Source organism: Podarcis cretensis (genome assembly GCF_951804945.1).
Source record: "Podarcis cretensis genome assembly, chromosome: 15".
NCBI classification, from domain to species: Eukaryota; Metazoa; Chordata; class Lepidosauria; order Squamata; family Lacertidae; genus Podarcis; species Podarcis cretensis.
This window is the reverse complement of record NC_137185.1, coordinates 12,376,971-12,404,940: the sequence shown is the minus strand read 5'-3', so window position 1 is coordinate 12,404,940 and position 27,970 is coordinate 12,376,971. Positions and strand designations below refer to the sequence as shown.

The window sequence follows — 27,970 nt, the reverse complement described above, 5'->3', positions numbered from 1 at the left end:
ACAGGTCAGGCCCACCGCTGTGTGGCTGCTGGTGTCTGTGACAACTTCCTTCCTTTTCCTGTTTCAGAGGTCAGCCCATCCCCCGCTGTGGCCTCTCAACAGCCCACTTGCAGAAACGACCTGCAGTCGCAACACTACTTCTCCAGCTTTGTCCCTGTCACCTTCCAGCCAGCCTCCCCTTCTGAGGGCACCACTTCCTCTTCCTCCTCCTCAGCCAGCCACTCGCTGTACCATCGGATGGAGGGGACCCTGAGCGCCCGAAGCCGAAGCAACAGCACCGAGCGCCTGTTCGATTCTGCTGCCATTGGGGCAGAGGATTACCACGAAAGCGAGGGCTCGCGCAACAGAACCAGAGCCGTGGAGAACCAATATTCATTCTACTGATCCTTCTGATGGGGAATGGTTGGTTTTCAGTGTGGCCTGGTGTCTCTCTTTTCCCTCCCTCCTGGGTGGGGAGATCTAATAAGCCTGTTGAGGTTTCTGCCTCTTTGCTGGTTTACTGCTTATCGTAACAGTTTTGGCATTCTCCTGGCCTCTGTGTGTGTGTTTCCATCTCTTTGGCCTACAAAGGGTTTCCTTTCCCTGTCTTCTTCCCATACTACGAACTATTCCTGTCTGGGCCAGAAGGATGGCCAATGATAGCAAGCTCCTGAAGCTAAAGGACAGAGTGAAAAACACACACACCTTCCTGATGGTTGCCACCTGGATATCGGGAGCATGATCCAGAAATAGGGATGCTCTTTCCTGCATCTCTATGGAGCCAGACCTCTTTACCTGTTATTTGTTCCCACCCTAATGGTCTCATTCAGATGGAAACAGGAAGTGTTTGTAAAACTTTAACTGCATTGGGACTGAGCCCCCTAGTAGCTAACTCATCACCAGGACCCAAGGGTTTTAGAGGGAAAGCTAACAAAGGATCTGTTTCTTGGATTGCTGCTGTCTTGTGTGGTGTGGGTTCTGTGGTCCTCTTCATCTTCACTGTAAATAGTTGGGCTCATGATAGTCTTTGTCTCCTCCTCTTGAAGAACTCCACATTTGGTGCTGGAGTACAGTTGTGCGCAAAGGATGTATGGTGCTGCCTGACACTGATGCAAACCAGAGGCAGAGGCTGCCCAAGGAACAGGTACCAGTTGCTCCCTTTTGGTGTGGACTAGATGGACCCAGAAATCTGATTTCATAAGGGCTTCCACTCTGAGCAATCACTGTGGAGGAATGGCCACACCGTGTTCACCTACTTTTATGGTGTATCCGCATGACGACATGCTCCTCCCATGTGTTTTTTCCCTGTTCAGCTTCCATTTTTGTGTGTGCAGATAATCCAACTCTTAAAAGAAACCCCCCAGAAAGCCCCACAATGGAACAGTTATCTAGTTTCCCCAGGAGCAGCTGGCCTATTGTGCTGCTATTTAGTAGCTTCCTTGGCTGGATATGGCCTGTATTGATTGCTGCAGACTTTTATTTCTCTATATAGTCCACCTCTCTTCTCTAGGAATCAACTCTGTTACTTGTACCTCTTCCCTTTCCAAACAGTGTTCATTTATTTCTGTTTCTTTTCTCTCCCTGCACACCCTGCCCCGCTCCAAAAAAATAATTAAAAAATAGAGAAGGAATTGGGAGTGCAGTGAGGATGGGGAAAGCAGTATTTAACCCCTTCCCCACAAAATGTTTAATTTTAAACTACCTTTCAGAGTACATTGCCCTCAAAAGATGGTATATAAAAAAAATCTAACAATATATAAAAACAACAAGGTATAAATCACTGTACACCCCTGTAAAAATGAGCACGGACAATTGCTGAAAGCCCAACAATCGATCATATGCAGATTGAAATATACACACACACACACACACACACACACACACACACACACATCTTTAGAGTTCTCTCAAAAACCAACAAAGATAGGCTGGACTTATTTGCTAGGGAAAGGTTCCATAAAAGCAGGGATAGCTCCGTTGGCAGAGCATGAGAATCTTAATCTCAGGGTTATGGGTTTTAGCCCCACGTTGGGCCAAAGATTCCTGCTTTGCAGGGGGGGGGGGTGAACTAGATTACCCCCATGGTCCCTTCCAACTCTGCAATTTTATGATTGTAAGAAGGACCTGAGTCTGAAAGCAGAGTTGTTGTTCCAATTCCAGGCAGAAGAGCAAAGATTTGGTGCTGCTAAATTGTCCATGTCTAGAAGCACTCCCATCAGGCAGTTCCATATATTCTTAATTTGCCTAACTGTACTCCAGACGCACAACATGGAATTGTCTCCACATTTTGCACCACTTTCCAACAAACAAACATGCATCAGGTTCTAAGAATCCCAACTCAATCAATGTTGCAAATGTTATGTCTGGGCAGTCAGTGATCAGTATTTGGGGGGGCGGGGTTGGCACAACAGAAGCCACACATGACTGGATAATGGTTTATAACAGGGGGCCTGTGGCCTACCAAATGCTGTTGGACTACAGCTCCCATCAGCCTCAACCAGCATAACCAGGGACTGTGGATGATGGGAACTGTAATACAAGAGAATCTGGAGGGTGCCAGGTTCTCAGTCCCTAGTTCATAGGTTTCAGCTGACAGATAGCAACGGACCAGTTGGTGCATTACATCCTGATTGCAGTTATGTCTGCTGTGGCCTGAAAGCATTGGTTGCATCTTAATTCCAGCAGCCTTTCAAGACTGGATTCCTGCATGTCATGTCCCCTGAAAGAAATGAACACGAAGAAAGGCTCTGATGCTGGTAGGTGCAGAACGCTGTCTTTTAATGTTTCATTACCAACACATCTCTCAATGAAATGGTCTTACTGCTATCAAAGAGAAATCCCACACATCCTATGAATGGGATAAATCTCAGATCAAGTGCAAAATTCTACTACTCCATAAAAGTATATTTTCGGGTTCACAGGGTGTATACTTCCCTCCATGGCCTGTTTTCCTTAGAACCTCAAGTGCAAAGTGGTGTTGAAATATATGCATGTACCCTATGAGTCATACAGTGGGTGACTAGCCTATACAAAGCATACCTGAGCTACTACAGAGCAGAGATTTCAACCCCCCCCCCAAAAAAAAACCCATTTCTGGTTTACTCACAAGCTACATTGACTTCAGCAGCCTAATTGAGGGAAGGGGAAAATACCGCCCCCCAATTATTACACAAGAGGAAGTCAGAGTCCCATGTCAATCTTTTTCAAATTATCTGGCGCTCTGCTAGTAGGTTTGATCTACCTACTGCCCACCCTTGTTCTAATACATGCTTGTGATGGGATAGAGCCACTAGAATCCTGTAAACTGAGCTATAACAGATTATGGCTTAATCTTCAAGGAATCTCAGGTTTCTGACCCACTGTATACAGTTACTTAATGAAGCCTGCCCGGAGCAGAGACAGGAAGCTGCAAACTCGTCATCATAAACCTGTCCTTGTCTAGCTTACAGAAATTCCTGTTCAGCATTAATATGTATAAATCAAACAACTTCAACCAAGCAGCCTCAGAACTCAAATTAACTGAAGAGTCTTAAGCTAAAGGCAAAGAAATCTAGCCCCAAACAATGCCCATTAACTCCTTTGTAAGAGCATAAGGAAAGAAGAGCCTCTGGGAATGAGACGAAAGGCTTCTGTAGTCCAGCATCCTTTTCTCACAGTGGCCAACCAGAGCAGGGCTCAAGTACAACAGCAACTGCAAGTGGTACTGAGACATACTGCCTGTGATGTTGGAAGCAATGTAGCCAGCATGATAGCCTTATCCTCTGCAAATACGTATTTCAAAGCCATTCAAATTGGTGGCCACTACTGCATCTCGCAGCAGCAAATTCCTCGGCTTAACTGCACTGTGTAAAGAACTCCTTCCTTTTCTCTGTCCTCAATCTTCCACCCTTCAGTTTCATGGATGGCCCTGGTGGTTAGGCAAGAGGGACAAAGACCTTCCTCTACCCACTTTCTCCCTGCCATATATAATTTTATACACCTCTGTCATCTCTCCCTTGCTCTTTCCCCCCCTAAACTACTAGCTAAGCTAAACATCAACCCAGAATCAAAATCAAGTGGGATGTTGGAGATAAAGGGAGGGGGTGGTGGTCCCTGCACTGTTCCAGCACCTGTGTGTGAATACTGAAACTGATGAAACTACTGTGTTAGGTTTGCAACATGACTAGTGCAATCCTGTTTATGTTTACTTGAAAAGAAGCCTTGCTATGTTCATTTGACCCTTGCTTCCACCGAGTCTGTTTGGGATTGCAGTCTAAACCAGGGAGATTGGAGAGATGTGTCACTTAGCAGCCACTCTTAAAGAAGTGTTTGCTCTTATTAGCCTGTCACATTGTCACTCACCTATCAGATCAGCTTGGCAATGTAACAGCAGTACTGCGGTTTCAAAACATGCCCAACTGATAATTGTGTACGAAAGCAGTAATTCCAGGTGTGAGGTATTCATTCCTTTGACTAAAAAAAAAAGTTCCTGTTGGAAGGAAGGAAGGGAGGAAGGGACATAGTTATAATAGGGTCAAATTAGAAGATGGACTTCAAATATTAATATTAGTTTAAATATAAACCTAAATAATTCCTATCAATATTACATGAGCACGTGCAGTAAAGATGTTGCACCAAAGGGAGTTTCCAGATGAGTAATTTGTGTTAAATTGACCAAAGTTGTTCTTAATTTGTAGGTGATCTTACATTTGTCCCACGCTGAAGAACAACTACTTGTCCCATCAGTAGGCCAAACACCACAACTATGAGAGCTTTGAATGCAGAATGCAAAACCACCTTGCCTGTTTGTTTTCTTGGGACCGGTTCTCAGTTGGTAGCCTTACCACCTACCTGTTTCCATGGTTTTCTTTAAGATTTCTGGGAAACTCTTGACGGAAGTGGTGCCTTTCCATTCTTCACCAGGAATAGATGTCATAGGCAGCTGCTGGTTGCACCTCTTCCTTTAAAGAAAGTTCTGAATCGTGGCATTTGATCAGTAGCACCTTTTAGAGCAGCAAGCCATCCTATGAGATAAATGCCTCTTGACTTTCAAATCCAGAACCTGTCTTTATGTCTATAAATGAAGGCATTGCAGCCTTATTGTGCGGGGATGTAACATACTGGGAAATTTTTTTGCAACAGGGACACGTGGTACAATGTGATACAAAAGCAAGGAGGGGACCTTTGTAGATAACCTCATACCTGCTCCACCACCACCCCTCAAGAAAGGGATTAATGATGTTCACAAGAGCTATAGTCCACTGCTGGGCCCTTCTTCATGGAGAATTATGGCTGGAATTGCACCCTTGTCCATATTGATTTCTTCTGTGCCAATCAGAACGAAGGAAGAAAATGAGGACCAAAGGAGCTGCAATTACAAAATGAAATGTTAATTTGTAAATACGATTTTTTTAAATGTGAAAAAAAGTTTTAATGTGCTGTAGAATAAATTAATTTTATTTACAAAACCAACTTGTAAAAGAACTGGAAAAAATAATGGTGTTCTGATCTTTCTTTGAGGGGTGCAGGGAATAAAACAAGCTTTGAACAAGCTAGAACATTGGAAGTACTATACGTAATATTTTATTGGTGTTGCGAAATATTATTTATTCCATTAATATGCTGCCCTTTATCAGAAGTTTCCAGGGCTGTGTACAACTTTAAAACCACATTACAGAACATCAATGATAAAAACATAGTGGGAGACAGCCTAATAATAAAATAACCATCGTAATGACAGTCTGCTTTCCCTACACTTTCACGGGCCATAGATTATTTAATAGCCATTGGCCTGGGTGAAGATGAATGTTTTTGGCTGGTAATTGATGTAAAAATTGGGCTTGGGCTTGGGCTGCCCAACTCCCCATCGGACTCTTGAGTCCCCTAAGTCCATGATCAGTCAGAGAAAAATGGATGGAGGCAGGATCCAGTGGAATGCAAGGCAGATATTAATTTTTCTGTTGCAACACAAGTTTCTTCGAAGGAGGGAGAGACATTGAACAAAAGTGTGCAGGAACCTTTAAAGACTTTTGACATTGCCCAACCCCCTTAGCCAAAGACCACCCCCCCTATCATACGTACATCACAGGAGGCTGTCTACAGCAGAAATCCTGTTTGCCAGGATACTTGATAATGGTCTCTGATTGCATTTACCTGGGCAGTCTGGCCATTCTTTTGTGATGGTTAATACTTTAGTTCCTGAATCCAGGCCACAGGCTCTCCCTATTCATACACAAACACACCCTTAAGACAGGATTTGTAAGTGAAAAGACAATGGGAAGGCTTTCCCCATTTACCTTCCTTACTGCAGAGGAATATTTGAGGTCATTGGGAGGGTCAAAATGGCTTCAGGATTGCTCTCCTGTACTATTTCAGACACATAGCTTATATATGTTGATGGCACCAGATGAGCCTCTTTGAAGAGAGCATTCCACAATTGGGAAGCCACCCCAGAAAAGGCCTATTCTCTTGTTGCCATTCTCTGAACCTCTCTGGGATGGGGGACATAGAGGAAGGCCTCAGATGACAAGTGCAGGGTCTGGGTTGGTTCATACAGGGAGAGGAGCACATATATGGAGGATTTTGACAAGAGGAGTGTCAGTCTTACCAAAATATATTTGTTTTTGCAACAATTCTAGGATAGGAAAGGAAAGAGTCAATTATGTTACTTGCTTTCAGGCAAGATTTAAAGATCAGTTTGAGAAACTGCATACATTCAGACCCTTAACAAGAGTGGCCATGACGCATAAAGACTTCAGTGGGGATTAAATTTCTAAGCGTTCCTCTGTTTCGTCCCCATGCTGAGAATATAGTAGCAATCTCTTACACTTTAATACTGATTAAAAGAAGCGTATTGCCTTTGGAAAAGGATGGTTTTCAGTCTAGCATTGTGGTGCTTGAAAAAATGGCCAGCCATCATGTTCCATGGGTCTAAAATAAAGGCAAATATGGGAATCTCTTTTTAAAAGCTGTTCATCCTAATAAATACTTTTAAACAATCATTTTAAAGCGTGTGCTAGTGCCATCTGATGGCCAAAAATATGATTGCTTTAACATTTGCTAGTCATTTTACCATATAGAACATGTCATTAACCTTTTTGCATCACTTTTGGCAGAAAATATGGGGTGTTTCATTTCCCAACTATTCAAAAATTTCAAATATTTTTGGAGGTTTGACTTGCCAAATCATGTCTGGACTACGAAACCCTGAACCATGAAAGCAAAATAAATTAAAGCACAGGTAAGGCAAATGTATTTAATCTACATAATTTTAGGACACAAAATTGGTATTGCCCTGGACGCATGAGGTTGCACACCCAATATATCTTTCCTTTCTTACAATTGCAGCTACTAGTTAAGAAATGAGGCCCTTTGCAAGAACATGGCAAGCTCAGGCATAACAGTGCTTTGTGCATTCCTGGGACTGTAACTGCACACATGTTCAGACTTTTTGCTTTCTGCAAGCTCTTTGCACATCAGCTTGTCTGCCATTCCCAGGGTATTATCTGCAAAAGATTCTGGAGCACATTCTAAAGTGCACAGATGTTCCATTCTGAGGTTTCTTCCAGAAAACCTGATTAATGAGCATTCATTTTGTTTGCACAAAGTTTACAGGGAGGTTAGATGATGCCAACTGTCTATAGAGCATTTATTTTATTTCTTATTTGTGAACATAACAGAAAAGAAAAAACATTGCCAGCTGAAGTTGGACATGAGGCTGTTCCATCAGTCCTAACTTAAACAGATAGCTTAATATAGGCAGTCTATATGTCCAAATAGGTATCTAAATGAGACTGGTGATTATAAGCCATGCATTCAAACACAGACAAGGCAGTGAGATCTTTAGACAACTGAGTCATGGATGCAATAATTTCTGACCAGAGAGCGGACAGAATCTTTATACAGAATTCATTCTAAAATTTATTTCTGATCTCATACTTGTGATCTCATACTTTCAAATACATTTTCCCATCGCTATCCTCATGGCAAACGGTTCAGTTTTGGGAGGGAAGCAGGTCTGTTGTGCAAGAGCACCAAATCCACTTTGTGTAGCCTGAATTTGGTGATGTGTGACTGAAGTACACCTGCCAATACTTACACTCTATTTACCATTGTATTTATATCCCACCTTTCCTTCCAGGAGCTCAAAGTGGCATGCACAGTTTTCCCTCGCCCCGTTTTATCCTCACTACAACCCTGAGAAACAATGACTGGTGCAATGTTACCCTGTGAACTTCGTGACAGAGTAGGGATTTGAACCTTTGTCTCCCAGGTCCTAATCGTAGAATCGTAGAGTTGAAAGGGACCCTAAAGGTCATCTAGTCCAACCCCCTGCAAAGCAGGCATCTCAAACCAAATAATCCATGGCAGATGGCCATCCAACCTCTGCTTTAAAACCTCCAAGGAAGGAGAGTCCACAGACTCCCGAGGGAGACTATTCCACTGTCAAACAGCTCTTACTGTCAGATGGTTTTTCCATATGTATAGTCAAAATCTCCTTTCTTGTAACTTGAAGCCATTGGTTCGAGTCCTAATCCATTTTGGCCAGATAAAGCCACACTGAATGACCTTCCTCCCAATCTTTATAGTTTGCTCCTTGCATTGTGAGTGGCCAGGTAATAACATCGGACAACAGTGGGCCTCTCACTTAATACACCTCAGGAATAATGAAAACGCCACTACAGGTATCGCAATAACCCATGAAGAAAAATGTTATAATAGTAACAGCTTGCAAGCTATCAATGAAATAGTAACTCTTGTAAAGAACCAAAAAGGAATAAAAGGACAGGTCTACACAAATAGGGTGTCCATAAATCCTGTTTTACAGAGGACTGTTCTCTGTTTGAAAGCATCTAATTTCTGTTTCACGATAAAGAATCCCAATAAGGGAGACGAAGGGCCTAGAAGTTACCCATCAAGAATCACAATGCTGAGATAATTGTACTTCTACTTAACTTATTGTATCCCCCCCCCCAAATTTATTATTTTTTTGCACCTATTAGTGTGCATTAGCAAATGCAAACATTATGCAAACTGGTATCTTTCCCCCCTGTCTTTTTTGGTGACACATAAGTGGCCGCTCTATGCAAAACATTAGTAAAAGGCAATGTGAGAATAGACCTCAACCTCCAATTTCACAGGGCTGAGTCAAAACATTTAATTGATGGGTTCCGCCCCAAAGCTGTGAAAACGTCACAGACTGCTGTGTGGAGGATGTAGCATCTGGCCTGATCACTATCTGGTCCATGGGCACTTCTGCCACTTCCTGGTTTGCATGCAGATCATGTTGCATCTTTCAGTTGCCAGGAAGCAGCGGTTGCTGCTGCGCTCATGGCAGGCCAAGCACGACTTCCTCCATCTGCTGCTAATATCCCCAGGGGTTTCGCTTGCCCTGCATGGAGCAATTTGTAAGTGGAGCCCCCTGGAGGCTGTTGCATTGCTCATTTTGCTAACCCTGAGTGCAAAAAGAGCAATCATTCTCACGATGTTTCACACATATCGTTTCCTTCTCCCAGATAATTTCCTACATAATTTTTAAACCAAAAGAAACCCGATACAATATTTTCAATTCAAAATAGGATATTGCTGCCCAAATTGTGTGTATGGTGGATTCACTTAAAGTCTAATCTACAGCAACAGTATTGTGCAGAATAATTCTGTTATTACAAAGCCACCCGGCATTGGCCCGATTCTGGTTTTTAGAAAGTTAAGATTTCATCCAGTGTGGCTATAGCAGTTAGTGTGTAGGACTAGGAAACACAGGAGACCAGGGCTCAAAATCCCACTTCGCCATGAACTATGTATGCCACCTTCAGCTCTTTGGAGAAAAATGTGGTATCTAAATGCTACAGATAAATACCCCTGCCCCAGGGTTTGTTCGGTTTTTTTGGACTAGTAGGCTAGGTGGTTGCTGTGTACTGTTGTAGTTGCCATATCTTGCTGTGATTTCAGCAAATTTTGTTGCCTTTAGGGTGGATTTTTCAACTGCTTTGTACCCACATGGACATTTGTACTGTAGATGTTTGAGAGCCCTGCCAAGGGCTATAAAGTGGTCGATTGGGTGGGTAGTTCAGGAGGGAAAGATCATGAATTAATCTATTTAAAATATCACTTAACTCAGCCTCCTTTAAAAAAACCACACACACCACAAGGTCTGCTTCCCTAGGTTATAAAGGTTAGGCTGTTGATGTAAGCGAAGAGACTCCACTGAAAGCTGCTGCTGGCAGTGCAGATCAAAACCAGCTAAAATCTGTGCTAGTATATCTATGATAGAGTGCAAGGTCACCACTTAAAAGTGCAATAGGTAACTGGTATTTTTTTAAAGTTGCCAGGCAATATGTTCATCAAAAGCGTGAATAGGAATTGTAGGGTTGGAAGGGACCCTGAGGATCATCTGGCTTGTCCTTACATAGGTTCCCTATTGGTAGGAGAAAATAACAGAGGCCAACCAGAGAATATTGAGAAGCAAAGCAGCTAGTAAGCTTGATCTTTATTAATCTGTTGCAACAGGGTGCTCCCCTCACACGCAGGAGAGGAAGAGGACCCACAAAAATGCTGTGCAAGGGTTTATAAAGACTTTTGAAATTCCCATCCTCTAGATCAAGACCACCCCCAGAAACATTATGCATGCATCACAGAAGGGGTGTAACCTAAGACCACCCCTCAGATACATCCCACCTACATCACAGAAATTTTAATATTGTTTTTCTCCTGTTAATATTGTTTTCTCCTGTCTAGCAGGTTACTTGATTGGATTGCCTGAGGAGCCTGGCCATTCTTTTGTAGTGGTAAAATACTTATTTCCTGGGCCAGGTCACAGGCTCACACCTTATTCAAACAGGCATATCCTTGAGACAGGATTTGTGAGGAAAGAGACAATGGGGAGGCTTGCAGAGAAAGGATTTGGTCATTTTAGGAATCAAAATGGTTCCAGGTTGGTCTTCCTGTGTTGATCTATGTATGTGCGGTTATGAACATTGCCATATATCTAAGACCATAAAATTCCTATCACAGGCTCAACCCTCTGCAGTGCAGCAATATGAAGCTTTAACGTTTGAACAATAAAGTTCCTAGAAGCAGCTGGCAACTAACAGTGACACCATTGGTATAACTTAATGCTGTGGTGCATTTTTTATTTTTTAAAAATAATCACTAGCTGCCAAGCCCTGAGAATAAAAGAAACAAAACTAATCCTTACGTTGTGTGAAGGATAATTAAATTTGGCATATAAAGAAAAACAGAATGCAAAAAACAAAACAAACAAGACCGCGAAGCATTCTGGGAACTCCCCCCTCCCCCATCGCCTCAGAAGCGACGCTAACACGCATTTCGAAAGAAAAACCAACCGCCGTTTCTGGCCTGTTTTTCGCGCCTTCATTAATATGTAACAGACCTCATGAATATTGCCGGAAAGGAGGCGGAGCGAAGGGGAAGGCGCGGGACAAGGAAAGGAAGGGAGCCCCGCCCCGCCCCTTTCGCAAGATGCCTCTATGACCGTCGCCCTCCGTGACGTCATCGGTCGGGGCCGCGGCCTTTTGCGCAGGAGAAGGCGGAGGGGAAACCAAAAGGGGGGGCAGGATGGCGGCGGGGCCGACGCGGCCCTCCCGGCCCCGCAAGGAACCGCAGCCGCTGGTCATCCCCCGGAGCGCAGCGGACGAGCAGCGTCTGAAGCTGGAGAGGCTCATGAGGAATCCGGTGAGGGGGCGGGGCATAAGTGTTGGTGGGCGTGGCTACTTCTCCCCGCTCCCACCCCTGCAGTGTAGGCACCAGGGCCTCCAGTTGGGGATAGGTGAGGTGGAACCCCCCCCCCATTTCTCCCCTCAATAACTACCCTCTTACTCAGTTAGCTTCAATGAAGAGGTAGAGGCCCCCCTTTTATTTCCTCTTTTCTCTTATATTTGGCAGTCCTGATCTGCTCTCACCAGGCTTGCCCACTAATATATTTTTCCCTCCCCCGATTCCTAGTTAACTTGTATGAAGAAGGGAGTACAGTGGTACCTTGGGTTACATACGCTTCAGGTTACAGACTCCGCTAACCCAGAAATAGTACCTCGGGTTAAGAACTTTGCTTCAGGATAATAATAATAATAATAATAATAATAATAATTTATTATTTATATCCCGCCCATCTGGCTGGGCCTTCCCAGCCACTCTGGGCGGCTTCCATAAAAACCAAAAATACAGTAATAAAATACAGGATAAGAACAGAAATCGTGCTCCGGCGGCGCGGCAGCAGCAGGAGGCCCCATTACCTAAAGTGGTACCTCAGGTTAAGAACAGTTTCAGGTTAAGAACAAACCTCCAGAACGAATTAAGTTCTTAACCCGAGATACCACTGTATTTGCTTACTCACAAGGGGAATCAAGTGCACGTAAGGGGGAAATTCCACACACGCGCGCCCTGCTCCTCTCATAATACTGAAACCTGAGTTTATGTGATGAAGCTGGTTGGTGGTAGATTCAGGACAGACGAAAGGAAGTACTTCTTCACACAGTATGGAATCTGTGGAACTCACTGTCACAGGACGTGGCAGTGGACACCAACTTAGAAGGCTTTAAAAGGAAATGGGGAGCTGATGGAGGATAAAGGCTGCATTATGGCTATATTCTACCTCTAGCGTGAAAGAAAGGCAGAGTGTCTCGGAAGACCAGTTGCTAGGGAACAACAGCAGAAAAGTGCTATCGTGCTCATGCTGTGATCATGGGTGTCCCAGGGGTATTCTGTTAGCCACTGCGGGGAAAGAGGATTCTTGGCTTCTAGTCTTATTCAGCAGGGCTCTCCTTATGTTCCTTTGACACAATCCTATTGATCCCTATCCTTCCATTATCCATTTGCATTATTAGGTAATGCTAGACCACTCATCAAAAATGATGGCAAAAACAAAAATGAAGGGTGGAATGGGAACTTTAGAGGTCTGGGAGAATAGAACAGAGTTTGCCTGGTGCCCCAAAAGTGAAACAAGTAGGGTGGGAGTTTCTTAGATCGGGTGGCACAACACAATATGAGTCTATACTCTGAGAGTGTCCATCTGCAGATAAGCTTAATACCTGGGTAGGTTTATATGATACGAAGTTGAAGGTGTTGGTGCCCTCATCCCATCCTGTTTAACCGGGCCCTTTGGCAGTGAGTGTCTCCTTCCGCCTTTGTCTTTCTTGGCTTGCATGTATGCATTTATTGAACAAATTTATGTGTTGCCTTTCTCCTATTTAGGTCTTTGAGGCAAATTACAAGTGTAGTTTGAATCTCATTGGTTTTGTACTTGGTGGGAGTGGGCATCTGCCTATAGACCTTACAGCCTAGAGCACTCCAACAGACTCCTGTTACTTTGTGCTTGCCTACTCTGCAGGACTGAACAGAGCTCTCTAGGGTAGCTCTCCATTGATGCCTCTATGGCAGCATAAAAAGAAAAGGCATATATTTAAATGGTCATCCATTAAAATATGTATGTATATATATATATATATATATATGGCTGCTTTTCTGTGCAGATGCCTTTTCAAACTGAAGTACAATCAAAAACAACAAAAAGATACAAGGAACAGCAATGCAAAGTTTTAAAACTACAACTCAGCAATAAATTTCTTTTTAACAGAGCCAGATAGAAACTTATTCACCCAGGCCATCTCTCAGCTAATAAACATCATGCCTGAAAGGCCAATTGAAGATTATAGGCCTTTTCAAAAAGCCTGCAATTTGGAAATACAGTGGTACCTCGGGTTAAGTACTTAATTCGTTCTGGAGGTCCATACTTAACCTGAAACTGTTCTTAACCTGAAGCACCACTTTAGCTAATGGGGCCTCCTGCTGCTGCCACACCGCCGGAGCCCGATTTCTGTTCTCAACCTGAAGCAAAGTTCTTAACCTGAAGCACTATTTCTGGTTTAGTGGAGTCTGTAACCTGAAGCGTATATAACCCGAGGTACCACTATATCTGAGGGAAGGAAATTCCATAGCTGTGAGGCTACCATAAAGAAGGGCCTCTCCCACATGGCCACCCACCTTACCAGGGAGTCGGGACACTTGGAGAGCCTCTGAAGCAGATCTTTAAAAGTGTGGGCAGCCCAACAAGTAGAAGTTACTTATTCTTACAACATAGTGCATGTTGACTCTGAAGTAAAGGTGCTTCCAGGCTGTCAGTGTTTTCAGGTGGGATTCAGCCATATCCTGGCAAGCTCAGGCTGCACAAAGAAAGCTGATGTAAAGCTTTTGCACAACAAAACTACAGTGGTGCCCCGCAAGATGAATGCCTCGCAAGACGAAAAACCCGCTAGACAAAAGGGTTTTCCGTTTTTCGAGGCGCTTCGCAAGACAAATTTCCCTATGGGCTTGCTTCGCAAGACGAAAACGTCTTGCGAGTCTTGCGAGTTTTTCCCCTTCCCCCCCCCCTTTTTCTAAGCCGCTAATAGCCGCTAAGCCGCTAATAGGGATGCTTCGCAAGACGAAAAAACCGCTAGACAAAGAGACTCGCGGAACGGATTATTTTCGCCTTGTGAGGCACCACTGCACTTCTGTGAAAGATCGGAATTAACTGCTACAGAAAGTGACGGGAAGATGCATTGAAAAGTGTGGGATAACACTTGCTTTGATGCAATGTGTTCTAGTCCCCCACGCCACCCTCTGGAGGTGACATGAGTCTCCACTTAATGAGGCTTAATACGCAGTCCTGCGTAGAACATGCTTTTAAATGTGCGTTGCCCTGAACACTTTGTGTGTGTAGATTCATAAATGCAATTAAATGCATAAATTCCACTTGTGTGGTTATTGCAGTGAGTGCTTGTGGAGAAGGGCAGGGGAGAGCTTAGTGTCCTATTCTTCACTTCCTATCTCATTCTAGTGCTTTTACTCATAAGTAACTTTAATCCTGCAGTTCCCTTCTGAAGTCCTTTGAGGGAACGCACATCTGTATATGTGGGGACAGCTATCTGACCCTACTCCTAAGCACATTCAGCAGAGATCTCACCAATTCTGTCCATTGCTCCGAGCTGCTCTGTGTGTATGCATGTGTGTGCGTGCACATCCATGCATATATGTATGTACGTAGCATGGGATTGTATTCAACAAGAAAACCTGTTACTTCATTATATTCTCACACATACAGAAAATGGGTTAGGGTGGTTAATCCCCATTCTGAGAGCTTGAGCCAACACTTGACTGGTTTTTCTGGCCGCAGGAGAAGAAAGAAAAGAATAGATAAGCTGCAACACTGGGGCAGGCAGAGAAGTGCAAACTTCCCAATCCAGCACTCTGATGGAGATGCAAGTCATCCCCTCCCCAGTCATCAGATCGATCATTTGATACATGGGGTAATAAGAGTAGATAGATGAGTTGAGGAGTGGGGAGGTCTGTGTGACCTATATGTACACATGTGTGTGTTCTTTGTGTAAATGTGTGTGTGAAGGCCACACCCACCCTGGCATGTGATCCCCAGAGGGTGGCCAAGAGTGACTATAGCCCTCAGATCAAAAGGATTTATCACCCACGATATAGCTAGTGTGACACTTTATTGTCTGCAGCCAAATGCCCAATAAATTCTCGGGCAAAAAGATCAGTTCTGTTTTCCTTAATGTTCCCACTTCTGTTTAGATCCGTGCTCTAATAGCTTTGAAGAATTGCTCTCTCCTCCTAGAGAAACAGTGTCACAGTATTGCTCATTTCTTGTTGCAGGATAAGACAGTTCCAATTCCTGAAAAGCTCAATGAATGGGCGCCCCGTCCGCCTCCAGAATTTGTCAGAGATGTTATGGGTAAGTAGCTATTTTTAGGTGGCTTCTTAGCTTAAGCACTCTGCTTCTAGAGGAATGTGCTTAATAGGGAAGGGAAATAGATGAGGATTGAGTAGTCATAAGATAAGGGGCTTGAAACTTTGAAGGGGATGAGGGGGTGTTCTTGCAGCCATCTTGCCCTTGCCATATTACCAATTATTTTTCACTGGCATTTGAGTGATTATTGATATGAGTCACACTTCTGAATCCCCACGGTTTGAAATCATGTGTGACGTTTGTGACCATAAACACAGAGAATCAGAAGAGTGAATGATTCAGGCTCTGAGATGTGTGCTCACTTAAAAAAGTAATGTTTACACTGATGAGAAGCAGCATAGACAAATGGGGCTCCAAATCTGGGTCTTCTGTAGCCAGGGCTCTGTGTATCTGTCATGATCCTACAGGAGTGTTGCTTTCTGAGAACCCTGGCCTTCACTCTAGACGAAAAGCAGGTTTCTAGCCTGCATGGCTGAAAAGATATCCTTCAAAATGGTCTGTTGAGATCTAAGAAACCAGAGGAGTTGCTGGATTAATTTTCAGGTGCCTGTAGCCAAGATCTCTGTGTCCATCATAGCTTCTTAACCCTCACTGTGACTAATAAAGCTAGAATAAATATGCAAAATACTAACATTTGGAAATTTTGTTCAATTCAGCATAATTTATGCTAGCATATAGAGTTTGTGTGTAACAGCAGAAGTTACCTTTAGTGAAATGAATCCTTACTTGGAGCACACCTTTAATTGGAAGGCACTCAGAATGAGACTTAGTATAAAATAAGAAAGCTTAAGTTTATTAAGGGACGTTCATTATTTTTAAGAGAGAATTCTTTTGTCCTAGCTAACTAAGTAGTTGGTGAAACAAAGAAGCCATGCTTGCCTCTTTGTTCTCAGAAGATACTTCCAAAATAAACTTGCCACTTGAGTTCCGGAGAAAGTTTGAGAGGGGAGACAGAAATGAAAGAGGATGCAGCTTTGACTTCCAAGGACAGAATCACAGAATTGTAGAGTTGCAAGGGATCCCAAGGGCCATCTGGTCCAACCCCTGCAATACAGGAATCACAACTAAAGATTCTGTGACAGGTCAGCACAGAGATCAAAGGGAGAGAGGCGGCTTGGAGGTTTTTAACCACATGCAGACCCTTCTAAGCAAACTGAGCTGCACTGCAACGTCCAGCAATGAATAAACATGCAAATTTGTGCTTTGTCTTTATAGCATGGTTTATACACAATCCCATTCCCACGGGTAAATCATAAGCTTTCCCACTGTGCTAGGGAGCATTACGAGCCTGTATCTAGACAACTAATATTTGCCTTCCTATCATCAGCACAACAAACCAAAGAGGAAAGCGGTGATAGCATTTGCTCTATTCCAGCCAAAGGAAGGGCAAGGAGAAAATGGAGCGAACAAGGTTTCTAGGAGTCCCCAAAAGCAAGGTCCCTAGTGTGGCTGCTGGTTTCCCAGCAAGCTTTCTGTGTACATTTGGGTTTTTCCCCCATATATGAAAAGGAGAATTTCTTTTCAGGCTCAGACTAATTTCCTACTTGTATGAAATGTGATCAAGCCACTAGTGAAGCTGCCTTTCATAGAGTCAAGCCTGCCCTTGTTCATCTAGCCAACTACAGTGGTATCTCGGGTTAAGTACGTAATTCGTTCTGGAGGTCCGTTCTTAACCTGAAACTGTTCTTAACTTGAAGCACCACTTTAGCTAATGGGGCCTCCTGCTGCTGCTGCTGCGCCGCCGGAGCACGATTTCTGTTCTCATCCTGAAGCAAAGTTCTTAACCTTAGGTACTATTTCTGGGTTAGAGGAGTCTGTAACTTGAAGCGTATGTAACCCAAGGTACCACTGTATTGTCTCCTCTGACTGGCAGCAGCTTTCCCATCGCCTGCTACCTGAGATCCTAGGAGGCGCCAGGGTCGCGGCCTGCACTTGTAATGCACCTGCTCTGTCAATAAGCTGTGACCCCTTCCTTGGCAGGTTCCAGTGCTGGGGCTGGCAGTGGGGAATTCCACGTCTACCGACACCTTCGCCGGCGAGAATACCAGAGGCAAGATTTTATGGATGCCATGGCTGAAAAGGTTGGGTGATTCCTTTGGCTTACTGTTTCTGAGTTGTTGTACTGCCTCCTTCCCTACAGACCCTATCAGGTGCTAAAATCAGTGGAGAATTACCTCTTGGTAGTTGTGCCATCCTCTGAAGTTTGGGGGTGGCAGCCTGGGAGAGCGCATTCCCTGCAGCAGCTCCTCGGTTGTTGAATTGCTTCCTCAGAGAGGTGTGCCTGCCACTTTCACTCTACAGTTTTCATGGAATGCTGAAAATGCACCTCTTCGCTCTGACCTTTGCACCTGAAAAAGGTGTTTTCAAAACCCACCCTATTCCCGTGACTGTAATTTGTTTCAGCTTTCTAAATAATAAATTGTTGCAGCCCGCCCTGGGATTGTAATGACATGTTCCCTGTGATTTGTCGCAGCAAAAACTGGATGAGGAATATCAGAAGAAGCTAGAAAAGAACAAGATTGTTGCGGAAGAACAGACAGCCAAGCGCAGAAGGAAACGGTGAGGTCAAAGTTGTACAGGAAGCCTAGGGAAACAGGATCCAGAATGAGGGGAGTCAGGAAGGGTCAAGGGCAATAGTTCAATATTTGTTTACAGTCCAAAATGACTTAAGGGCCAGACTAGAGATTCTTCCTTAATACGTAGCATGGAGCTACCTATCTTGATTTCCCTTAAATAATTGCAGGCGCAGGGTGAGGAGAAATTCTTGCCATGGGAAGGCAGCATGTGTAGACAGCAGATTTGAGCTCAACAGTGTTCTGCCGTGATTGGCATAGAGGTCTGATTTTCCATGTGGCTAGGAGCCTTAGTGGGGGAAATCTCCATTGACAGAAAAACAGGATACAGTATGTAGCTGCCAGTCCTATGAAGGAATAATTCCAGTTTTTACCTCTAGGTGGCTGCAAGTCCACCTGTCTGCAGTTCCTGGAAACAGTTTCCTAGAGAGGCAAATTTCATCCTACCTCTAGGATAATTTGGGAACAGATAGCAGTTCCCTCCTGGTAAACAAGGCAAACATGTTTCAAAGCTGTTCACATGCTCTTCCATCAGCAGTGAAATAGGTTGGGTTCCAGAGCAGTAAGAATTGGTGTTTGAACAACTGCACAGCTCAGTTCTCTTTTTGCTAGCATCAGGGTTGGAATCTGCAGAATGTTGGGGCAAAGGGCAGCTTGTTCATTTGGAGCATTTAATCCTTGATTTACAGGCAGAAATTGAAAGAGAAGAAAATGCTGGCGAAGAAGAGTAAGCTTGAACAAAAGAGCGAACATGCAGGTAATGTGAAAACACATCTTCTGGAGTTCAGTTCACCAGGAGGCTCCTTCCGCTCTCAAGTCCCCACTGAAATGAGTTGAGCTTTTGCAGCTTGTGCCTGCATCCAGATGTGGGTATCTTCCAGGGAAGTCCTTTGGGATTCTGTCAGGGTAGTCAGGCCAAATGACAGCACAGCTCCTGATGAGAGAGAAAGAGGTTGCATAGAGCAGCCTTCCCCAACCCAATCCGCTTTTGGACTACAATTCCTATCAGTCCCAACCAGCACTGATGGGAATTGTAGTCCAAAACATGTGGAGGGCCCCACTGGAGGATCAGAAGCTCCATGGACTCAGATGAGTTGAGGCAAAGCAGCTGCCCCCTCTGCAGGGACAAAGAACTCTCAAATATCTGCAAAACCAAGGAAGGAGGAGCTGTTCCGTATAGTAATCCTAATCCTGGGTGCCTGAGGCAATGGGAGGACTGTTGCTTCCAAGTTTTTGTTGGGGTTCACCTAAGTGCAGCAATGTCTGTAGGAAGGGGAGGCTGTAGAGTTCGCAGCCCAGTGGGGAACATGACCTTGATTCTTGAAATGGGGAGGAGGTGCTCTGTGTTGTTGTCCCTTCCAATCTGAGAGAGTTGGAGAATTAGGATGATTGTTCCTCCCTAAAACAGGCCTGCCAGAATTTGTTGGACACCAACTCCTATCATCCCTACCCTGCGTTCCCAATGGTCAGGGATGGGAGTTGTACTCTGGCATCTGGAGGACCACAGGTTCCACATCCCTGGCCTAAAATGTGCCTCGCCAAGGCAGGGAGAAAAGAACTGCCTTGCCTTTGCTGGGGGAGACCAAAAAACCTCAACTGTAAGCGGCCAGCCATACCTCTGAAGCTCACAAGCAGGCCAGAAATGCATTTTATCTCCACCATCTGATCCACAGAGCTACCCTGACCCTGAATATGATAGTTCCATTTACCTATCAATCCATAATATTATTCAGTTCTTTCTTCCCTCAAGCAAGTAGCCTGATCATCATGTCTTTTACCGGCTACAGATTCTGACCATTCCCCAAAGCAGCAGACCAGTGAAGATGAAGACGAAGGTACTTCTGAGGAAGAGGATGATGCTGAAAAGCCCAGCTTCAGGATGAGGAGATGATGGCGCTGACTCTGTGGCTGGTATCCAGGTGCTGTTGAAGAGCCTGGCGTCTCAGTTGAGCAGGCTCTTCTGAGCTGTTTCAGACCTCCATCACGGCAGAGGTGTTGCCATAAGGACCCTGCAGGGGTATCGACATTGGAGCCATGTGAAACGAGAACCTCTTCCAAGCTTGCTTCTGTAACTGCTGTGCAGTCTGCTTACAGGGTTTCTGGGGAAAGATGCCAGCATCCTGCCCCTGTGGGCCTTCTTGTTCTTCCTAGCGTTGCTCCAAAGTGGTGTCTCTCTGAAAGCTAATGCTTTATCCATCTGTGTTTTCAGGCAGAGCCTTTCCCCCTGAGAGACCCAAGTACACAAATGGGTTTGTGTGGCCTTTGCTCTCGGGCAGAGAGTGACCTGGCTTTTTCTATAACGGAACTTGAGACAAACTTATTCAGGAATTTCAGTTGGGGTTGTCTTCACATTGCTGCTGCAAGAGTTGGTTCACCAACACTGCGAGGAGATTGCTCTCTTTGTTTCAAAAATGTGATGTAAAACTTCTGCTCTAATAGTTTGTTAATAAAAGGGGGACATTGAGTGTTTTCTTGCCTGTTCATGATTGCTGTTTATATTGGGCAAATTAATGGTGAAAGAGAGAGAAGTGAGTAGAGGGGGATTGTGCCTGTCACTTAAAAATTTAAATATACCCACTGAGCCTAAAAAGGTTGGTGACCATTGCAGTGTGGTATGGAGACTTCCAGGATGGTGCGGAGACCTCCCAGAAAAGCCCAGTTTTGAGAAGGGACTTCAAGGATGTAGGTGCAAGGATAAAATAGGTATAAAAGGAGAATTCCTGGATGCCAAGATCCAAGTTTGGGGCAAGAGCTCTTTGGCAAGAGAACATCAGCAGAGATTTAAAATCACAAAATAGGCAGCAAAGTAAAGCATGGAAATATAGGCTGTTAGTCCTTTAAAATATGCTCTTTTGAGTTCCTTCCAAAGTTCCCCTTTCCCCCCAGCATAGAAGAAGACTATATGTTTGGCAAGTTGCGAACTTGCAGACACTCCAAAGGTCAGATTCATGTGCTTCAGAAAATCGAAGAGTGCATAAAACTTTCTTTAGTTGCAAAGTGGTGAAAGTTCCTAAATTATTGGTATAGGAACTCGAGAGGCTTGTTATAGAGTCATGCAGCTAAACTAGAGCAACCAGCTTAGACGTCTTTACACACTGAGCTCAGGTAGACTAGGAAGGTGAACAAAGACTTCATCACCTAGTCCCTCCCCAGGTGAACTAAGCCTGGTTTTAACCTATTGTGCATTAATTAGATTTGAGTATGTTGGTTATATGAGGCTGGTTCTCCCACAAAGGAAAGAAGGAAGGTGGCCGGACTGAGGTGTTTCAGGTGTTCAAGGCACAAGAAAGAACAGGGAGAAGCCTTTGGACAGCCGAAGGCAGCGAAGCAAAGGTCACAGGAAGTGATGTGTCCAGGTATTAGGGCAGAAATATTGGACAAGGCCAGGTGTGTGTGTGTGTGTGTGTGTGTGTGTGAAGAGAAGAGCAAGGAACTTGAGGGAGATCTGGGAGTGAGCTACAATCAGGTGTATCTGTTTAAGGAAAAGGGAATCATATGGTCCTACATTTGGAGATTCAAGCCACTTGGTATTGTGATGGTAATCTTGTGCTTGTAAGAACAGAGGAAGAGGCTGCTGGATCAGACCAATGGCCCATCTAGACCAGAAACCTGTTCTCACAGTGGCCAACCAGATGCCTGAGGGAAACCCGCAAACAGGACCTGAGCTGCTGTGGCTTCTAGCAACTGATACTTAGAAGCATTACAGCCTCTAACTGTGGAGCCGTAGTTTAGCCATCATGGCAAGTAGCCATTGCTAGCCACATCCTTCATAAGGAGCAGCATCATGTTTAGCAGCAGACTGAAATGGGGGCTTCTGTCTAATTCTCAGTGGTTTTATTGATTCAAGTGCAAAATTATAGGGAAAAACTGTCACTAGGAAAGACTGAGTAATGATTTTAACTTCACATATTCTGCTGAAATGCCGCCTCCTGGTTCAGCGCTCCCCTCCTCACATCTCTTGATTAAACACTTAATTTTGTTGTATTCCCTTGCAGACCAGTCTTGGCGTATTTACTCACTAGAAAGTCCTGCTGGGTTCAAGTCAGGTTGCTCTCTAGATAGGTTTTCATAGGAGTGTTGTGTTAATCTCACCTTAGTTTCCTCTACTGCTATTTCCACAATTTTATGCTTCAACAAAGACTTGCTGTGACTAATTTAGTGGCAGAAAACACATTTACCTTTTCCTAGAATTCACAGCATGCAATTTGAAAATCATCCTCATTTCTGCATTATTAATAGAAGAAACTGAATGCCACAGTACAGCCTTCAACCTATTTGTAGACTACATCCAAACTTTCGCGTAGAGCATAGTTCACATTATATAAATAATTCTGCTCCGGCCAACTTCTCATGTATTTTGGTGCTCTTAGAATGTTACCACCTCTGGAGTCCTGAGCCCTTTAGGGACAGAATCTGTGGGAAAACAAAATAAATGGCAGAGCTTGGGAACAGAGAAGGCTGGTTTTTCAATCCAGGGCCAGTTTTAGAATTGGCAGTTCTTCAGGGGCTACAAAGAGCGAGTCTCCTCAGTTACTCGACTAACAGTATCTCTGTTCTCCCCCCTCACACACACCTTTGAGCTGCTTCAAAGTGAAATAAGAATAAAAATGGGGTCCCTTCAAGGGGTTCAGCTTCTTAAGGAAGACTAGACCTTTGGAGAGAGTGTTGGGGAGGTCAGGAAATGAACAGAGACCAGACCAGGATTTACAAAAGCAAAGTGGCTATAAGCCTGATCTTTATTAAAGCTGTTGCAACAGGGTGCTCCCCCCACACGCAGGAGAGAGGAGGAGAACCCCAAGCCATGCGCACAAGCCCTTATATAGACATTTTAAATTGCCCGCCCTGTAGTTTAAGACCACCCCCCAGATGCATCATACCTACTTCACAGAAGAGGCGGTCTACAAGAGAAAACCTGTCTGCCGTGTTACCTGAGAATGATAACTGATTACATTATTTGGGCAGTCTGGCGATTCCTTTGTAATGGTAAATACTCAGTTCTTGAGTCCAGGTCACAGGCTCACCCTATTCATATCTTAAATGTGCCCTTAAGACAGGATTTGTGAAAGAGACAATGGGGAGATTTCCCATTTCCTTTAACCTTGCAAAGAAATATTTGAGGTCCTTTCAGGAGAGTGAAAATGGTTTCAGGACCTTTCTGTGGGTGTTGGACACGTGGTTTACATATTTGTATGTGTTTGCTTGGTACATTTATGAACATCTATTTTATATATATAAGACCTTAAAATTCTTATAACAGGTATAGAAAATGAAGGTGAAATGCTCTATTGTGTCAGGTCTAATTTTAGAGTTGAGGGGGGCAGCCTGTGCTTTACTTTTAGACACTAAGCACTTTCATACTTGCTCTTTGTAAATGCCATGTCCATAAATAGTATAGAATAACAATAAATACATACATACATACATACTCAGAGGTGAAAGAGAGGCACTCATCCTGTATGCTCTTGACACACCCATCCCCAGAAGCAGAAGGAAGATATAAGAATGTAATTAGAACAAGTGCTGCAATTTGCTTTTTTCCTCTTCCCTCCCTGTCCCATTTTCCTTCTGCCTCCTACTTCTTAGTCCCTCCCTGCAGGTTTACAATCTAGCTTTAATGGATTGTATGTAAGCCACTTTGGGACCCCTTTTGGCTTTAGTGTGAGGAGGAACAAATGCTCTAAATAATAATAATAATAAAATAATAGACAAGCCTATCCAGATGTTTCAAAAGTTTTTTATTTGTTCTACTGTGGCTTTAACTTTCCACATGTTTCAAATTATGGTTGTAATTTTTAGATAACTTTATTCCTTTTTTTTTTTGTAAACTGCTTTGAGCTTTTTTCCTACCGTGAAGCGGTTTATTCATTTCAATCATAGAATCAGAGTTGGAAGGGATCATGAGTGTCATTCTAGTTCAACCCCCGCTACACAGGAATCTCACCCAACATGGGGCTGGAACCTACGACGCTAACATCAAGAGTCTCCTGCTCTACTGACTGAGCTATATTCCTTTCGGAAAACAATCAATAAATAACTGCCGCCGCCATAATTTTGAGAGCTATTGGTCTGACGCTCCAACTGCTCTGAGCGCTGATTTTAACAATTGGGGGGAGCAGGAGGAGCCCTCTCTGTATGCTCAGAGGCACTGCCTGTCATCTAGGAAGCTGGCAGGAGGAGAGCACATGGCTCTTGATGTGAAAGAGCTGCCACCAGAAGACTTAGGCTTGTTTCCAAGCACATTTAGGGAGGTGTGTGAAATCCCTCCAGCAAGATAGATAGAATCCCTCATATACTGTATGTATATATGTATATGTATATGTATCTCTTGCTGTATATGTGTATGTATCTCTGTCTCGCTGTATATGTATACACACAGAGTTGATGGCAGAAAGTGAGGAGGAATTAAAGAACCTTTTAATGAGGGTGAAAGAGGAGAGCTGGTCACATCACCTCCTGGCAAATAGAAGGGGAAGAAATGGAGGCAGTGAGAGATTTTACTTTCTTGGGCTCCATGATCACTGCAGATGGTGACAGCAGTCACGAAATTAAAAGACGCCTGCTTCTTGGGAAGAAAGCTATGACAAACCTAGACAGCATCTTAAAAAGCAGAGACATCACCTTGCCGACAAAGGTCCATATAGTTAAAGCTATGGTTTTCCCATATGGGAGCTGGAGTGCAACAGTGAGAGCTGGACCATAAAGAAGGCTGATCGCCAAAGAATTGATGCTTTTGAATTATGGTGCTGGAGGAGACTCTTGAGAGTCCCATGGACTGCAAGAAGATCAAAACAATCCATTCTTAAGGAAATCAGCCCTGAGTGCTCACTGGAAGGACAGATCCTGAAGCTGAGGCTCCAATACTTTGGCCACCTCATGAGAAGAGAAGACTCCCTGGAAAAGACCCTGATGCTGGGAAAGATGGAGGGCACAAGGAGAAGGGGACAACAGAGGACGAGATGGTTGGACAGTGTTCTCGAAGCTACCAGCATGAGTTTGACCAAACTGCGGGAGGCAGTGGAAGACAGGAGTGCCTGGCGTGCTCTGGTCCAGGGGGTCACGAAGAGTCGGACACGACTAAACGACTAAACAACATGTATATGTATATGTATATGTGTATGTGTATGTGTATGTGTTGTCTTTGTCCATGGAGTTTTCTTGGCAGGGATACTGGAGTGGCTTGCCGGTTCCTCCTCCAGGTGGATCACGTTTGGTCAAAACTCTCCACTATGACCTGTTCATCTTGGGTGCCCTGCTCGGCATAGTTCATAGCTTCTCTGAGTTCTTCAAGCCCCTTCGCCACGGCAAGGCAGTGATCCATGAAGCGAAAGGAAAGTCCAATGCTGTAAAGAAAAATATTGCATAGGAACCTGGAATGTAAGAACCATGAACATGGGTAAGTTGGAGGTGGTCAAAAATGAGATGGCAAGAATAAATATTGACATCCTGGGCATCAGTGAACTAAAATGGACGGGAATGGGTGAATTCAGTTCGGATGACCATCATATCTACTACTGTGGGCAAGAAACCCGTAAAAGAAATGGAGTGGCCCTCATAGTCAACAAAAGAGTGGCAAAAGCTGTACTGGGATGCAATCTCAAAAATGATAGAATGATCTCGATACGAATCCAAGGCAGACCTTTTAACATCACAGTAATCCAAGTTTATGCACCAACTACTGGTGCTGAAGAAACTGAAATTGACCAATTCTATGAAGACTTACAACACCTTATAGAAGTGACACCAAAGAAGGATGTTCTTCTCATTATAGGGGATTGGAATGCTAAAGTAGGGAGTCAAGAGATAAAAGGAACAACTGGCAAGTTTGGCCTTGGAGATCAAAACGAAGCAGGGCAAAGGCTAATAGAGTTCTGTCAAGAGAACAAGCTGGTCATCACAAACACGCTTTTCCAACAACACAAGAGACGACTCTACACATGGACATCACCAGATGGGCAGCATCGAAATCAGATTGATTATATTCTCTGCAGCCAAAGATGGAGAAGCTCTATACAGTCAGCAAAAACAAGACCTGGAGCTGACTGTGGCTCAGATCATCAGCTTCTTATAGCAAAATTCAAGCTTAAACTGAAGAAAGTAGGAAAAACCACTGGGCCGGTAAGATACAATCTAAGTCAAATCCCTTATGAATACACAGTGGAAGTGAGGAACAGGTTTAAGGATTTAGATTTGGTGGACAGAGTGCCTGAAGAACTATGGATGGAGGCTCGTAACATTATACAGGAGGCAGCAACGAAAACCATCCCAATGAAAAGGAAATGCAAGAAAGCAAAGTGGCTGTCCAATGAGGCCTTACAAATAGCGGGGGAGAGAAGGCAAGCAAAATGCAAGGGAGATCGTGAAACGTACAGGAAATTGAATGCAGATTTCCAAAGAATAGCAAGGAGAGACAAGAAGACCTTCTTAAACAAGCAATGCAAAGAAATAGAGGAAAGCAATAGAATGGGAAGAACCAGAGATCTGTTCAAGAAAATTGGAGATATGAAAGGAACATTTCGTACAAAGATTTCCATAATAAAGGACAAAAGTGGAAAGGACCTAACAGAAGCAGAAGACATCAAGAAGAGGTGGCAAGAATACACAGAGGAATTATACCAGAAAGAAACGGATGTCTCATATACCCCAGGTAGTGTGGTTGCTGACCTTGAGCCAGACATCCTGGAGAGTGAAGTTAAATGGGCCTTAGAAAGCACTGCAAATAACAAGGCCAGTGGAAGTGATGGTATTCCAGCTGAACTATTTAAAATTTTAAAAGATGATGCTGTTAAGGTGCTACACTCAATATGCCAGCAAGTTTGGAAAACTCAGCAGTGGCCAGAAGATTGGAGAAGATCAGTCTACATCCCAATCCCAAAGAAGGGCAGTGCCAAAGAATGCTCCAACTATCGCACAATTGCACTAATTTCTCACGCTAGCAAGGTTATGCTTAAAATTCTACAAGGAAGGCTCAAGCAGTATGTGGACCGAGAACTCCCAGAAGTGCAAGCTGGATTTAGAAGAGGCAGAGGAACCAGAGACCAAATTGCAAACATGCGCTGGATTATGGAGAAAGCTAGAGAGTTCCAGAAAGACATTTACTTCTGCTTCATTGACTATGCAAAAGCCTTTGACTGTGTCGACCATGGCAAACTATGGCAAGTTCTTAAAGAAATGGGAGTGCCTGATCACCTCATCTGTCTCCTGAGAAATCTCTATGTGGGACAAGAAGCTACAGTTAGAACTGGATATGGAACAACTGATTGGTTCAAAATTGGGAAAGGAGTACGACAAGGCTGCATTTTGTCTCCCTGCTTATTTAACTTATATGCAGAATTCATCATGCGAAAGGCTGGGCTGGATGAATCCCTAGCCGGAATTAAGATTGCCGGAAGAAATATCAACAACCTCAGATATGCAGATGACACAACCTTGATGGCAGAAAGTGAGGAGGAATTAAAGAACCTTTTATTGAGGGTGAAAGAGGAGAGTGCAAAATATGGTCTGAAGCTCAACATCAAAAAAACGAAGATCATGGCTACTGGTCCCATCACCTCCTGGCAAATAGAAGGGGAAGAAATGGAGGCAGTGAGAGATTTTACTTTCTTGGGCTCCATGATCACTGCAGATGGTGACAGCAGCCACGAAATTAAAAGACGCCTGCTTCTTGGGAGAAGGGCAATGACAG

General features: G+C 44.0%; 2 protein-coding genes and 1 long non-coding RNA gene across 8 annotated transcripts in view; 2 read left to right on the top strand and 1 right to left on the bottom strand.

Moving 5' to 3' along the window:
• SH2B2 (SH2B adaptor protein 2) overlaps positions 1-5,527 on the top strand; it is a 56,560-nt gene extending 51,033 nt beyond the window's left edge. For 3 of the 6 annotated variants that reach the window (XM_079955598.1, XM_079955597.1, XM_079955596.1), the window contains one exon: positions 68-5,527. In XM_079955598.1, coding sequence (XP_079811724.1) covers positions 68-384 — 317 coding nt within the window. In that variant the 3' untranslated portion in view covers positions 385-5,527. The remainder of the gene's footprint in view (positions 1-67) is intronic. The other 3 variants (XR_013833501.1, XR_013833502.1, XM_079955599.1) reach the window with 3 other exon arrangements.
• On the bottom strand, positions 1,611-23,984 carry LOC307204339. Its single transcript, XR_013833610.1, has 2 exons — positions 21,898-23,984; positions 1,611-3,623 (listed from the first exon to the last, which is right to left on the bottom strand). It is a non-coding gene; the product is annotated as an uncharacterized lncRNA (long non-coding RNA).
• Positions 11,468-20,729, top strand: PRKRIP1 (PRKR interacting protein 1). The gene is made up of 6 exons (XM_079955921.1): positions 11,468-11,652; positions 15,622-15,700; positions 17,696-17,796; positions 18,189-18,274; positions 18,978-19,045; positions 20,076-20,729. Exons 1-6 carry the CDS (start codon positions 11,536-11,538, stop codon positions 20,177-20,179), a joined length of 555 nt encoding a protein of 184 aa, XP_079812047.1. The 5' UTR covers positions 11,468-11,535; the 3' UTR covers positions 20,180-20,729.
• Positions 23,985-27,970: the final 3,986 nt, after the last annotated feature.

Excerpts from the sequence above, each read along its gene's own strand:
- PRKRIP1 (XM_079955921.1), top strand. The coding sequence starts at position 11,536 with ATGGCGGCGGGGCCGACGCGGCCCTCCCGGCCCCGCAAGGAACCGCAG. Across the intron at positions 11,653-15,621 it reads AGAGGCTCATGAGGAATCCG|GATAAGACAGTTCCAATTCC; the intron begins GTGAGGGGGCGG and ends TTCTTGTTGCAG. Across the intron at positions 18,275-18,977 it reads GCCAAGCGCAGAAGGAAACG|GCAGAAATTGAAAGAGAAGA; the intron begins GTGAGGTCAAAG and ends CTTGATTTACAG.